The 16,139-nt window shown below is 34.5% G+C and overlaps 1 protein-coding gene across 2 annotated transcripts in view; it reads right to left on the bottom strand.

Annotated features, from left to right (window-relative positions):
- Positions 1-12,296: 12,296 nt before the first annotated feature.
- Positions 12,297-16,139, bottom strand: part of ANTXR2 (ANTXR cell adhesion molecule 2) — a 160,845-nt gene continuing 157,002 nt past the window's right edge. For both annotated transcript variants that reach the window (XM_005554964.4, XM_005554963.4), the window contains exon 17: positions 12,297-14,183. In XM_005554964.4, the coding sequence (XP_005555021.1) occupies positions 14,145-14,183 (39 nt within the window). In that variant the 3' untranslated portion in view covers positions 12,297-14,144. The remainder of the gene's footprint in view (positions 14,184-16,139) is intronic.

The raw sequence follows: 16,139 nt of genomic DNA, 5'->3' as shown, positions 1-16,139 counted from the left end.
TAACATTTTGGGATTGACATTTTTCACTCAATATAATTCACTGGAGATTCATCCAAGTTACTGTGTATACCAATAGTTCATTCCTTTATTGTTATTGAGATGTATTCCAAATGACTATACTACAGATTGTTTAAAAATTCACCAGCTGAAGGATATCTAAGTTGTTTTCAGATTTTGGCAACTACAAGTCAAGCTGCTATGAACATTTATTTTGATTTATCTGGGATAAATGCTCAATTGTGCAATTTTCAGGCCTTATAGTAATGACCTGCTTTGTTTTATAATACTGCCAAAATGTTTCCCAGAGGAGCCTTACCATTTTACATTAAACCACACAATGTATGAGTAATCTAGTTTTTCTACATCCTCATCAGCATTTGATGTTATGACTACTTTTTAGTTTAACCATTCTGATAGGTGTGTAATAACATCTCATTGTAGTTCTAATTTGCATTTCTATAATGAATAATGAGGTTGAATGTCTTTTCACATGCTTATTTGCCCTCTCTGTATCCTCTTTACCAAAATGTCTGTTTTTTGTCCATTTTATAGTTGGATAGTTTCTTTGTTGTGGGGATTTTGTTGTTGTTTTACTGGTAACTTTTAAGAGTTACTTATATATTCTAGATAATAGTTCTTTGTCAGATGTGAATTTTGTAAATATTTTCTGCCAGTGTGTAGCTTGTTTTTTCATCTTCTTAAAAGGGTCTTTCACAAAGCAAAAAGGTCAGTTGTTCTATTACCACTTATTGAAAATAATCTCCTTCTTGTATTTCATTGCTTTTGTACCTTTGTCAAAAATGAGCCAGGCATACTTGTAGGCCTATTTCTGAGTTCTATATTCTGTTTCATTCATTTGTGTATCTATCTTTCTTCCAATACCACATTATCTTGATTACTGAAGCTAATAGGGCTTAATATTGGATAGAATAACTCCTCTCACTTTATCCTTCTTTTTCAGAATTGTTTTAGTTATTCTAGGGCCTGTGTTTTTGCATATAATTTTAGGTAAGATTTTGTATGCACACAAAAAAGCCTTTCTAGAATTTTGATAGGAATAGTATTAAGCCCATAGATTAGTGTGGGGACAATTGACATCTTTACTATATTGAGTGACATCTTTATTGAGTCTTCCAATTCAATAACATGTCTTTCCATTTTTTAGGACTTTAATTTCTTTCATTAGTATTATGTAAATTTTAATACACGAAGCCTGTGCATATTTTGTTAATTTTATGCCTAAGTATATCATTTTATTGAAGTAATTGTAAATCACATAGTGTTTCAAATTCCTGTTTCCGTATTTTTATTGTTAATATATACAAATACAATTGATTTTTGTATAATCATCTTGTATGCTGTGAAGCTACTTATTCTGTGAATTTACTCATCAGCTTCAGGAGTATTTTTATAGAATCTTTAAGATTTTCTACATTGACAATTGTGTCTTCTTAAGTATGGACAGTTTTATTTCTGCCTTCCCAATGTGTATGTCTTTTGTTTATTTTTCTTGCTGAGACTATGCTGAATAAGAAGAATGTCTGACAGTAGACATTCTTATCTTGTCTCTGATTTTAAGTAGACATTCAGTCTTTCACCATTAAGTGTGATATTAGCTATAGTTTTTTTGTGATTCTCTTTTGTGAAGTTCAGAAAGTTACCCTTTGATCCTAATTTGCTGAGAGTTTTCATCAGTAATAAATATTGGATTTGGCTAAATGCTTTATTTGCATCAATTGACATGAGCATATAGTTTTTCTTCTTTTGCCCGTTGATATGGTGGATTACATTAATTTTTTAATGTTGATAGGCCCTTGCACATCTGAAACAACTACCACTTTGTATGGAATATAGTTTTTTTATACATAGATGGGTCCAACATGTATTATTTTGTTGACAATTTATTACCTAAGTTTATGAGCGATAATGGCATAGTTTACTTTTTGTGTGTCTTTTTTAAGTACATTTTTGGTCTGGTTCTGTAGCCTCATAAAATGAGTTGGAAAGTACTTCCTTTCTTTTCTAATGGAACAGATTGTGAAAATTGGTGTCAATTCCTTATTAAATATTTGATAGTATTCACCAGTGAAAGGGTGTAGAACTGGATTTGGGGGGTTGGTGTAATTAAAATTCAATTTATTTAATGGTTATTGATTATTCAGATTCTCTGTTTCATCTTAGTTGAGTTTTGGTAGTTTCTGGTTTTTGAAGAATTGGTCCATTGCTTGTCATTAAGAAATTTACAAGTAAAGCAGTTCATTATGTTCTCTGATTATCCTTTCAATGGCTGAAGAATCTCCAGTGACATCATCTATCTTGTTTCCAACATTGATGATTGTTGTCTTTTTAAAAAATCTTTGTCAGTCTTGCAAGAGGTTTATCAATTTTGTTGATTCTTTTGAAGAGTCAGCTGTTTGCTTCATTTATTTTTCTCTATTGTTTTTCTGTTTTCAATTCCATTGCTTTCTGTTATTATTTTTACCACTTTCTCTCTTCTACTTGTTTTTAGTTTATTTTACTCTTTTTGTCCTAGTTTCCAGAGGTAGGAATTTATTGATTTGAGACTATTCCTTTTATCTAATGTAAGAATTTAGTGCTACATATTTCCCTTCCTGCATATCAAACTATGTGGGATAATGCAGCCTCTTAGGAAATGATCTGCTTCAATGAATGTTCTATGGGCATGTGAAAAAAATGTATATCCTGTTGCTATTTGGTAGTTAATGCTATATATATGTCAATTAAATACTGTCAGTTGATTGTGTTGTTCAATTTTATATTCTTATGATTTTTCTATCTAGCAGTTCTATCAATTGGTGGAATTTGTATATTTGAGTGTTGAGCTGTAATTGTGGATTTATTTATTTCTCCTCTATCCAGCTCTGTCAATTTTTGCTTCATGTATTTTGAGGCTCTACTTTTTTTTTGTTTTTGGCATGTGTATGTTTAGGATGTTATGTCTTTTTGGAAGATTGACTCTTTTATCATTATATAATATCTCTTTTTATCTCTAGTAATATTCTTTGTCCTGAAGATGATTTTATCTGATTATTAGTATCATCACTTTTGGTTTTTTAAAAATTTATATTTGCATAGTATATATTTTTTCATCTTTTATTTGAAATCTATGTTATTCTATTTGTAGTGAGTTTCTTGTGGATAGCATATTGTTAGGGAATCTTTTTTTAATCCACTCTGCCAAACTCTGTTGTTTAATTCATGTTTCAAGGTGGACAGCAGGTGACAAGATACACCTACTTAAGCTTTGAACCCATCAAGATAGGTTCTGTCTCGAGGGAAATGCTAGTGTCTGTGCCTGTTGACATTCCCTGTTGGAGGTCTCTGCAGTACCCTGTCTGAAATATGTGGAACAATAAAGAAACCCAGGATTCACCTTCATATTGTTCCTCATGTCTGAGGACCTTAAGCAGTCTTGACACATTTCAGAGGCTTCTTTTGTTGTTGTTGTTGGGTTATGTCCAACAACAACATTTTATCATTGTAAGAGGGAGGACCTAGTAAGAATGGGACTACTTTCTCTTGCAGAAACCGTAAGTCTGAAAAATAATTTTCCAGCTCATCAATATATTTATTAAGAGCCTATTATTTGCCAGGCATTCTGCCAGGTGTGTTGCTAAGTAAGTAGGAAAGGAAGGAAAAAGAAGGAAGGAAGGAAGGAAGGAAGGAAGGAAGGAAGGAAGGAAGGAAGGAAGGAAGGGAGGGAGGGAGGGAGGGAGGGAGGGAGGGAGGAAGGAAAAGGAAGAAAGGAAGGAAGGAAAAGGAAGGAAGGAAAGAAGGAAGGAAAAGGAAGGAAGGAAAAGGAAGGAAGGAAGGAAGGAAAGAAAGAAAACATGCACTCATTTTCCCTTTTGCTGAAAACTTTCAGCAAACATTTCATTGCCTTCTCTAAAGAATCTAGCCAGGCTAGCCCCTTTCTATTACATGTTCTCATCACACTTCTTAATTTCCACTTTACAGAACTAATGACACTTGCATCTTATCAGTGTCTGTCTTCACTTGCAGACAAGATTGTTCAGAATAGTTATCTTTCTTAGTTTCCCATTGTCTACTGCAGAGACTGGCACAAGATAGGCATCTGCCAATATTCATTAATTAAGCTGATAAATTCTCAAATTCAAGGCAGTTTCCTTTCTCTCTCCTTTGTTCTTACTGTTGGTCTTTATCCCTGGTATAATTGCTGCATGACTGCTGACCTTCTTGGTCGGTTTTTGGCTCCTTTCTATCAGCAATAAAACCAGACTCCCTGACCTATCATCTTTTGCTTATTTGGAAGGGTTTTTCACTTCTGGTTATTGAGCACAGCTAACTTCCAGGACTCCACCCCAGACACATCATTCATGCTATTGTCCAGGGGCTATCAGAAAATTAGAGAGCTGTGGAGGGCTGTAAAGTTGAAGTGCCTGGTATCATCCAAAGCAACATTTTTCTTTACCTGCTTTGTGTGGATCAATTGGTAAAATGAGGAGCACATGTTGATGTTAAAATGGAATAAATACCTGGGACAGTTGATTATCACAAGGTAAAACAGCAAAATATAAATCTATCTGTTCAATTTTCCATTGTGAAATAATCACTTCACCATATAATCCTTGGAAATTAAAACTAAGACTCTTAATTATCCTTTCACTGTCTTGGGTTTTCTTCCCTTTCTTGTCCAATGTTAACTGCTTCTACAGTTGTGATAAAGCAATGATCTCTATCAAAAGTTCCTTCAGCTAGCCCTGAAAATAATTTCCTGGGAACCCCCCCTTTTGGCTAGGAATCACGTAAACCTTCTTAACCTCATCATTTTTATGGTATTTTGTTTTGTTTTGTTTACCCTTAGGGGATATTAAATTTTTATGTGGCTTAACTTCTCTGTACATAGACCAAAGTAATGTTTTGCAACAAATAGAATGATTTAAAAGCACTTTGATTTCACGGGAAGGCTGTTAATGTACACTGAAAATTGTGTGGCAGCAAAATGAGAAACTCTCAGCCGCACAGAGTTTATCTAGGGGCGCCTGTGTAAAACAGGCCTCATTTAGCATTGAATCTCATTTTATGTGATCAGGGTTTCTTTTTAAATGGGCAACTCAGGATTCATGCTACAAGACTTTTTTACTGAGTATCAAGAGAAGGTCCTTTCACCCCCCCCCCCACCCATTCCCTTATAATGCAATTTATCACAAAATTTGCCTAGAGTTTGGCCAAATTAGCACTGTATACATCATGTGCATCTGGTATATATTTGTTAAATAAAAACAACAAAAAATATGTAAAAACACTTTGGAAAATTATAAAATAATATGTTATTAATGTTATCAAGCGATTTGCCTGGTTTTCTCTAAACATGTTAGGAACTCATTATTTACAGGTGTCAAATTTCTTCACATGAATAATCAGGAATAGCCTTAGGATCACAAAGTGCATGAAAGTTCATATTATGGGTCATTCATAGCATTTTCAAAGGTAATTGTACTTAGAAAGGAGTGTCTGTGTGTGCGTGTGTAGCTATGTAACGTACCAAAATATGAGAGATGTGGAAACTATTCCTATTGCCTGTATACAATAATTTCTTTCTAAGAACTCAAGGTGCATGGCACATAATGTTATGTTTTAGGGAAAATCTACCTCGAGAATCTGATCCCTTTTCCTTCTTTCATTTTAGAGTTTCTCAATTTATTGATGTCTTCTTTGAGATTACTACTTGAAAAATATTTAAAATGGGTGCTAGTTTTATTGAATTTACTTATTTTTTATTGTATTTGTTTTATGAGACAGAGTCTCACTCTTGTCGCCCAGGCTGGAATGCAGTGGCGTATCTCATCTCACTGCAGCCTCCCCCTCCCGGGTTCAAGCGATTCTCCTGCCTCCGTCTCCCAGGTAGCTGGGATAAGAGATGTCCACCACCACGCCTGGGTAATTTTTGTATTTTTAGTAGAGATGGGGTTTCACCATGTTGGGCAGGCTGGTTTCGAACTCCTGACCTCAGGCAATCCACCAGCTTTAGCATCCCAAAGGGCTGGGATTACAGGCATGAGGCACCACACTCGGCCTAGTTTTAATGACTTTAAAATCATTCTCCTTTCTTTCACTTTTTTTTTTTTTTTTTTTTTTTTATTCTGGAAAAAACCATTAGCAGGTGGGGAAAGCTTTTTAAGACTCATATGTCTCTTACTGATGTTAACATTAGAATATCAACTTATTTTGGTTCTTTTTCGCTGGTGGTGTTTCAATACCTTCTAAGTAGATTTTCAGTATGACAGAAGAAAATCCTACAGGGACTGACTCTAGGTTAACTTCTGGGCATGTGCAGATAGGCCAAGTAAATGCTCCAGAGGCAACAATAACCCGACACGTGTTTCTCAGTTTTGGACGAAGTTTTTCATCTGGCAAAAATCTTCCAAGTATTTATTCCCTGGCATTTTTCCTTTTCTGAGAAAAATCACAAGTAAAATATAAAGCAGTAGAAAGGAGACAAATGGAGTTACTAAAAAAAAAAAAAAAATCAGTGTAACAAGAAATTTGGATAGGTAAGGTTCTAAAGTAGAAAGCTGAATTCATCTTGTATATCTTCTTATGGTATCAGATAGAAGGAAACATTCAATAAAATGAAAATTATTATAAGCTTTGTTGTGGGCTGAACAATGGACCCTCAAGATGTCCACATCCTAATCCCCAGAAGCTGTTGACTGTTACCTTCTACAGCAAAAAGGACTCTGCAGGCATGATTATGCTACAGGTTTTGACACAGAAAGATTATCTAGGATAATCCAATTTGGTCTAATGTGGTCACAGTAGTCCTTATAAGAGGAAGGCAGAAGAGCAGCCACAACAGGGGATGTAATGTCTGAAGCAGAGCTTGGAGTGCTAGACTTCGAGGATGAAGGAAGGGGCCACAGGCTAAGGAATACTGGCAGCCGCTAGAAGCTACTTCAGGCAAAGAAACAAGTTCTTCTCTGTAAACCTCTAGAAAGAGCTAGTCCTCCTGAAACCTTAACTTTACCTAATTGAAACAGATTTTGGACTTCTGATCTCCAGAACTGTAAGAGAATACATTTGTGTTGTGTTAAGCAACTGTTTGTGGTAATTTGTTACAGCAGCAAGAGGAAACTAATACAAGCCCTCTCATCTCAATTTAATTGATGTTCAAAGTGTTCTTGAAAAGTTAGAAATCATAAACATATGCAGTAATGACCCTGGGTTGAGATTTATCAGACTGATTTTTGAAGTTAAGGAAAATATTTTAAGGCAAAGTGATACCTTCTGTTTTATTTACGATTTTAAAGGAATAATTTGAGGAGTATGCTATTTTTACTCTGCCAGCTCAATAAATGTTATAGTTTTTAAATAAATTGTAGATTGACTTTTCTCTATTGTTTTGAATTAGAATTTAAAAAAATCATTGATTTACCTATAAATTCACCACCTCAGAGCTTTTTCAATGTTGACAGTAATACAGAGATGCTGAGCAACCAATAATGTCATTGTAATTTTCTTTTTTATTTAGTATTGTGTTATTGTAATCATGTCACTACCTCTCAAAATGACAAAAAGTACACTGAATATTCCAGGTCATAATTTAGTCTTTGATATTCTTTGAAACAATTATTTAAAATCCTTTCAAACTTTCTGAGATACCTAGCTTATTATGAAGAATTCCAAAATGTTAAAACTACTACAATTTTTCCCCATTTTTTAAAACATTAAGAATTTGTTGAAGAATTTTTACACTTGAACATATTGTTTAAAATATAATCTTTCTTTCCATGTGACAGCCTCACACAAACAAAGTATTTACAGAAGCTGCAGGTCTGTCATTGCTGTTTAATTAAGGGAGACTTTCAGAACTAGAGGATATTAAAAAAAGAACTAAAAAGAACACTTTATTGTGATAATAATAATGGCTTCATTTCACATCAGAATTTCAACTAGTAAAAATTCTATTTACAGGTGTCATCTGCTAGAACTAGTCAATCTTGTTTTATATTGTGAGTTTTTCTTTCCCCAATTACTTATACAAATCAGATGGTGGAGTACATAAGCATGCTAAGAAGTTTAGATTTGCTTCTAATTTGGCACATGATGTAACAATTTCCTTTCTCTATCATTTATGACTTTGGAAGCTTTCAGTTTCTTTGTTTGGCATCTAAATTGTTTAAAATCACCTTGTCTTTTAGTTCATGGAGACAATGCATATCTTTTTCATAGTCTACACCCTAGAACAACCGTACCCAATATTTTTGGTACCAGAGGCCAGTTTAATGGAAGATAATTTTTTCATGGACAGGGGTGGGGGGGGGGGTGGGTATGGTTTCAGGATAATTCAAGTGGATTATATTTATTGTGCACTTTATTTGTATTATTATTACATCGTAATAGATAATGAAATAATTATACAACTCACTATAATGTAGAATCAGTGGGAGCCTGAGCTTGTTTTCCTCCAACTAGATGGTCCCATCTGGGGGTGGTGGGAGACAACAACAGATCATCAGGCATTAGATTCTCATAAGAAATGGGCAACCTAGATCCCTCACACACACAGTTCCAATAGGGTTTGCGCTCCTTGAGAATCTAATGTTGCTGCTGATCTCACAGGGAACACAGCTCAGGTGGTAATGTGAGCCATGGGGAGTGGCTGTAAATACACATGAAGTTTCACTTGCTTCCCACTCATCTCCTGCTGTGTGGCCTGGTTCCTAACAGGCCATGGACCAGTACCAGTCCATGACCTGGGGGATGGAACCACTGCTCTAGAAGATTAGTTCTTGCCTTCTTGCCAATTATTTCTAGTCAAACTGAAACCTACTTAAATGTACATTTTAATAACTTTAACAATTTATTTTGGACCACCCACTGACATTTACAATGTTGTAAATATAATTCATCTAAGATACAAATAACTTCATGGCAGTTGGGAAACCCTATTTAGGGTCCACTCTTTAAATTTTTGAATTCTTAGATCACAGTATCTTTCTACATTAAGACAACGCAAACTTTGTGAAAGGCGAGCAATTGTAACATACAATGGATTCTAAGCTGTGTTCAAATTACTCAGTATTTTCCACTGAATACTTGCTATGGGCAGCACAGGCATAGTAACTGTCAATTAAGACTTTTTTTTTTTTTTTTTTTTCCAATTTTGACTAAAAAGAGAGGAGTTTAGTAATTTTTCTTTCTGCAGTATAGAAAGTAACCCAATTATTAAAACTGGTAGCATAAATATCTCATAACAATTTCTGTGCTTCTCTTGCTAAACTTATGAACCAGAGTGAAGTACATGGATACATTTCCCAATGTTTTACCCATCTTTTTAAAGATTTCATCAGATATAAGCTTTAAGTTGCTTCTTTGACAAATTTTAGTTGTAAGAAATTAACTAAGATATTATTATGACTAATTATCAACATATACTATAGTTCAAGGTTTTTTTTTTTTTCCAACTGACAGTTTACAGAGCTAATATTACCACACACTATGTATAAAGAAGTCAGTCATATTGATATAAATATGAGATACATAAATACTAAAACCTCCAACCTAACCTTATTAATAGAAATGTAGTCAGAGCCCTGGTGCAGTAGCTCATGCCTGTAATCACAGCACTTGGGAGGCTGAGGCAGGAGGACCACTTGAAGCCAGGGGTTTGAGACTAGCCTGAGCAACATAGTGAAACCGCATTTCTACTAAAAATGCAAAGTTAGCTGGGTGTGGTGTTGTGTGCCTATAATTCCAGCTACTCAGGAGGCTGAGGGATGAGAATCACTTGAACCCAGGAAGAGGAGGTTACAGTCAGCTCAGACCACACCACTGAACTCCAGCCTGCCTGGGCGACAGAGCGAGACTGTTTCAAAATAAAATAAAATAAAATAAAAAATCTAGTCAATGCTGAAAGGAACTTTTGATATCTTCATTCCATCTTCAGTCTATGGTTGAGAGTTTATCTGTTCGACATCAGCAAGCTAGTTGATGGCTGGGTCTGTGGTCTAGGACCTCTCTGTCACCTGATCCCTAAGCTAAGGCTCTTTTTGAAAACACGTTGAGTTTCAACTCTCCTTCTGTTTCTCTCTCTGTGTCACACACACACACACACACACACACACACACACAAATTTACCTTAATATAGTTATTGTAGAGCAATCTAAACAAGCATATTTTTATATAAATTTACATGTTGTACTGTGTACTTATCAGCCTTTTCTTTTGGCAGGAGAGCACAAAAATAAAATACACTAAAAAACCAGCACAGGACCTCCTACATTATGGATTTTCAAAAAAATAAAATAAAATAAGTCTTTCTTTTATCCAATCAACTGAATTAGATTCTAGTAGGAGTGGAAATACACTAAAGTGTTCTCATAAATATGTCATAGAAATTCACTAAGCACAATATTAATTTAACTCTGAAACTAGAATGTGTGCCCGCACTGACTTTATTTCCTACAAATAGACAACGGTTCTCCAGCCTCACCTGCCTGTTTCTTTCCTTAACTATGTAACAGATGTATCAAGAGTTATTCTGTTTCTAGATTATGTATTTCCTTTCATATTGAAATGATGCATATATTTCTTTCCTGTGTACATATACCCACCAAACTTTTCTAGTAATAATGAAACTCTCAAAAACTTTCTAAAGTAATGTGATGCTATAGAAAATGCTAGTAAAAGCTAACCAACATACAATATATGCATGGAGTAGGAAGTTATAATTCCTTATACTTGTAAATGTGACCTGATTACATTCTGCCTTCTTAAATTTCAAAAATAACATACATAAGCTGGTCTATCAAAATGTTTTAAACACCTAATTATCCACAATATAGAATTTGTTTCAATTTAAAAATAAATAAATGTATCTGCCTCTAAGCAGTAAACAATGGTTAGTGATACTTAGATAATAAAGTTAAGTTCACAGAAACACCCAAATCTTACATCTAGTAAGGATTTATTATAACAAATATTGAATAATTTATTATTTAAATGGTTAGAATAAAGTTCAAGGGAAATATAAGCAACCTTCTTCTTTCTCTAACAATCTGAAATACATGGGGGTTTAAACCTTCTATATTTTTGTCAAAATAGTAATTAACCATAGATGACAGATGCTGCTCCCTAGTCAATGGAGGGTCTCAAATTTTACTCTGCATCTCATTGGGAAGGAAATATAAATTTTTAAAATAGAATTAACTTGGGGAAAGGCATCAGTGCTGCAACTCTTAGCACCAAATGTTTTTTCTTGGAGCACCAAATGCTCTAAGGAAAACATTCCAAGTATCAAAGTTTTCAGATAGATAAATATTTATGGATCAAATCCATAAAGAACAGACATTGTTATGAAATATATATAGATGCCTTCAAAACTTTCTTTCTAGGCAGAGTAGACACATAAGTTAGGAGTCATTTCCCACTTAATTGTTTTTGCAACCTTATGCAACACGAATGGTTTATGTGCAAGACTTACTCATTTTTACACAGAAAGTAGATCTTGACTGACATGATGTCCAGAAAATCAAACAGAAGCTATTTCTCTATATAAAATATAAAATGTCATTAAATTTATAGAAACGGCTTTATTTTAATCTTTTTCGGTTGAAAAGTATAGGGATTTTTGATCTGGTCTTTTGGTAAGAAAATAACACTCTTTAAAACAATTTGTTTTCAATTGCTAGTTAGTATAATTGGAGAAAAGTATAAAATAGATCTGGTTCATATCTTTAAGGGCAATGAAATTCCATCAGTCTTTGAACTTTATTAATGGTATTTTTTCAGTCTACATATAGACCATTGCCACTTCCTCTTCATTAAGAGCTCTTGATAGTAGCTATATAATAATCTACAGAAAGTTATTTTTCCATTTAAAGGCAGAGGTTAATTTACATTGTTCATGCAGCAACATGTAAGTATGCTACATAATTCTAGAGAAATTTAAAGTAGTTACCAAAGAAAGATAGCTTTAGCTTCTGTAGTATTCTCAATGATATTAAAATAGCAATTGGTGAGCACTCATCAGAAATGAAGCGCCCATTTAAGGAAGCTGCATTAGATCTTGTTCCAGATGCAAATGAAGAACAAAGGGATATAATAACTCATTGCAGAAAGGGTTGGGTATACTATATTAGGCTTCCAAGTTATACTTGCATATGCAGCTACTGCCAATAGTATCATCTGTGAACATGAGGGACATTTTGGAACTGAATAGAATTCCAACCCTGAAACTAAGCAGAACAACTGCATATTCAACCCAAGAAGGCATTAGCTTTATGTAGGCTTAAAGAAATGGTAGCACAGGCATAGGTAAAATTTTTATTTATGAATGTGTGGACACATGACTTTGGATCCAGCCAGCCAGTGACATAAATAAACTTGAGCAAAAGTTTCAAGCTAGAGGATATATATGTATAGAAAATTATATATTTGTGTGTGTGTGTAAGGCCTCTTGGAACAGTGCCACAAACCTGGACACCAACCAACAGAATACTCCCATCCTTTGAAATTTCCATTAAGAGCACAATGGGGGTAATTATACCAGGATGCTCCAATCGCTCTTTCCATCTTGTGCACTCGCATGCCCGCCAAACATGAAATGTTCGCCTTCTCCCTTCCAATGTGATGGTTGTTGAACTTATTTTTAGTGTCATTTGATAAGCCTTTGTGCTCGCAGAGAGACATCCCACTGACCCAGCCACTGGTCATTGTCTATACCGGTTCACATCAAAGCAGGCGCACTTTGTCAGGTTTCCAGTCGAATATCCATTTCGCATCTGAAGTACAGTATCGAAAGTGACTAGATCATTTGAGCTTTTTTCTTCAGCTGCTGCTTTCCTCCCCCACAGTGTTTCTGCTCACGCTAACATAATTTGGCATCGTCGACGTGACACAATGGTGGTTTTTCTAAAAAATTATAATACATACATCGTCAATGTTTTGTGATGGCGATCCTCCTGAAGATTTAATTTGTAAATTGAAGAAAGGAGGTCTTTTTCCTCTACTGAATCATAACCAAGGTAGAGTGCCCCTCAAAATCCAAGTAATGCGCATACAGTAATAGGTCATTCAATGTCAAAAGGCATAAAAAAGATGAGCAAAATCTTCACAGGCTGCTGCTTGCTGTTGCTTTTAATTATATTAATTAAACTTTGAAATTTTCATGCAAAGAGAGTTGCTGGCTTGTGACGCTGAAGAGCCCTTGGAGACTTGACGAAAGAAAAAACCCTGAGCGGAAGCTTTGTGGTGACTGCTTCCTTTAAATTAAAAGCAAAACGAACTTCTAGGTATGTTTATAGCTATTCATGCTTTATGCACTACTAAATCCTAAGCATAGGAAAAGAGGAATCTACCAGTTACAGGGACAAGTTTGCAAAGCACAAGGCCCTTGCACTTCACTCAAGATCTCTGGCTAGAGGCTGTCTTTCTGTGGAATAACGCTCTATTAATTTTCTTGTCCCGAGTGCATAATGAAAGAAAGGTGTCTTCGAAAACTAAAGGGCAAAATCTTGCTTGCTACCAATACCTTGAGGCATCTTGTCTACATTTTGTCATGCGTGTGCACTTTTCAGTGTTAGAATGACAAGATTTTCCAGTCAGAAACTTCCCGTAAGGCACACTGTGATAGGGGACTTGGAAGGATTCTGTGATCTGACATAGCTATAAGGCAATGGACTTCTTTATTTACTTAGCCTGGTGGGAAATTGTATACTCTGCCTATGGATAAAGATCTTGCCACATAAAAACACAAGTGCCATGTTTCCATGTAAAAAAACTCCTATCTTCCATCATGGCCAGTTGTTTTGGTATCATCTTCATGTTGTTGCTGTTGTTGCTTTTTCCTCTTCTACACATTCAAACAAACTTTCTTGTACAAACCATAGTCTGCAGGTCAGTGTTCCTCTTTATTTTCAATGTCATAAATCACGAGTTACCACTGAGTTTCATCACCTCCCATGTAGATGGCAGAACAAATGTTTGGAAATGTTTGGTGCAAGCAAAGCAGAAGGCAGAGAAAACATTTCCTGACTGAGAGGAATTAAGCTGCTCTTCCAAAAGCTTCTGAAATGCACTTGATTTTTTCCATTTGGTTGAAAATCAGCTATGTGAAAATGTGCCATCTTCGTACCGTCTTGGTCTTCCTGCTTCCGTTTTACTGAGATGGAACTCGGGAGAAGTTTATGCACCGGCCCTGAGGAAAGAAATAAGTCCATATTGAAATATTGAAGCCATTATTAAAAAAGCATGAGAACATCTAGTTTTCCTACCATGATATAATAAACGATTACCCAAGGAAAGTCATGTTAACATGAGACATGAAGTCATAATTTTTTTTTTCTTGGTTTAAAGCATGATGGTTCATTCAGATCTTTTCCACAGTAAGTTCACCTATGAGATGGTATGGTATAATTAATATGGAAAAACAATTATGGAAATACGATTTTGTTACTATTATCTAAAATACAGCATTACTATCAAGGCCATAAAAATATCAAAGACACAACCCGATATACTTCTTTATGTAATGAATTAAAATGAAAATATTCTCTTATGCAAGCTGGTGCTCCTAAAATGCATACATGAAGATCACATTTAGTAAGCAGTAAGAGACTGAGGATGAGGAATCCCAAAAAAGGGATTGTCATCTCTTTGTAATTCCATTTCATGAAGGGTTTTTGCAAAATCATGTCTATTGTTACTGACCATTTCTCACCACTGCACACCACCATCATGTGTTCATTTCAAATGGTGACTATTTGCACTTACACATTTCCAAAGAAGATTTGCCATTCTAATTTCTTAACACTTCTATGAAAGTTGTGTGGACACAGTGTTCCATGTGTATTGCAAATAATCCAAGAAATATTTGAAAACAAAGTTCCCAATGAGTGATAAAAGATACTTTCCTTTTATCTCTTTGGTATGATACTACTGATCCACTGTACCAACTAAATCATTCCCAGATTCCTCAACCAGCCAAAAGCTAGCATAGTGCTTTCTACATTAGGGTCAGGATTATCACCCTATTGAGATTATTTGTATTTCTTACAATAGCTGCTCTCAAAGCGTTTTAGATTTTAGAGTGTCTCTTTATTTCCCTCTAAATGTAAGTTTGTTTTTAATATCCAAAACATGCTAAAATTCAAAAGCAACAAAACATTGTTGAAAAAGAATGGTTTGAATGTAAAAGCAGAATTTTTGTCCATTTTACTCTCAAAAATGACTGCTTAATAAATTTGAAAATTTCAGAAATTAATGAAGAAACAGAAAAGCACAAAAACAAAACAGAACTAGGAATTTCCATTCATTTTTTCTAAAAGACAAACATTCATCACATTATCTGTCTTTTAAATACTTTTGGAGGCAACATTATTACTACAATTGCCAATTTTTATTACTTACTCTGCGTTAATGTCTACAAATCACATCAGTGCAAAAGGAAGTAGGAAAAAAGCAGATAGAGGATCAGATTAAAATGAGGTAAAAATTCCTTACTGATACAGGTCATAGGTCATGTACTCAGACTGTATTTTTGTGTTACCTAGAACTTTCAAACAACATTTTTAGAGTGCATATTAAGTGAAGAGGTGCTGTTCTCTAGATTAGCTAAGGGAGCTATGTATGTTGCCAAAACACAATAAAACAATAAAAGTGTTATTTTCACACACATCACGTTTCATGGTTAGAAATACTTTTTCAAGAGGAACAGGTAGGAAAATGACATCATACACAAATAATTGAGCCAAAAAAAAAAGCAGTGCTTCTAAAACACGGTAGTATATATATTCAATGAGAAATAGATTTGAACTATGCAATTCAACAGTGATGAACATTTAAAATATTATCTTCTGGCAATTTTCCAGAATTGAACAAATATATGAGGAATGATATTATGACAGCAAAGATAAAAATTAATGACATATTTTTCTTGTGTATTTGTAGATCAAAAAGTAATAGTTTTCTCTCTTCTGTACAATTTTGAAAATAATTGATTATCAATATCTATTTTCACTTATGTTTTATCACTTATTAAATTGATATAGATACAAGGATTCTTCTGTGACCACTTCTTTTCTATATGCCATATTAACTTTAGTGTGTAATGACTAGTAATGGTTAGTAGATTATTAATTTACTTGAAGCAATT

Source organism: Macaca fascicularis, chromosome 5 (genome assembly GCF_037993035.2).
Source record: "Macaca fascicularis isolate 582-1 chromosome 5, T2T-MFA8v1.1".
Lineage (NCBI taxonomy): Eukaryota > Metazoa > Chordata > Mammalia > Primates > Cercopithecidae > Macaca > Macaca fascicularis.
The sequence above is the reverse complement of the archived record's forward strand: the minus strand, read 5'-3'. Positions and strand labels throughout refer to the sequence as shown.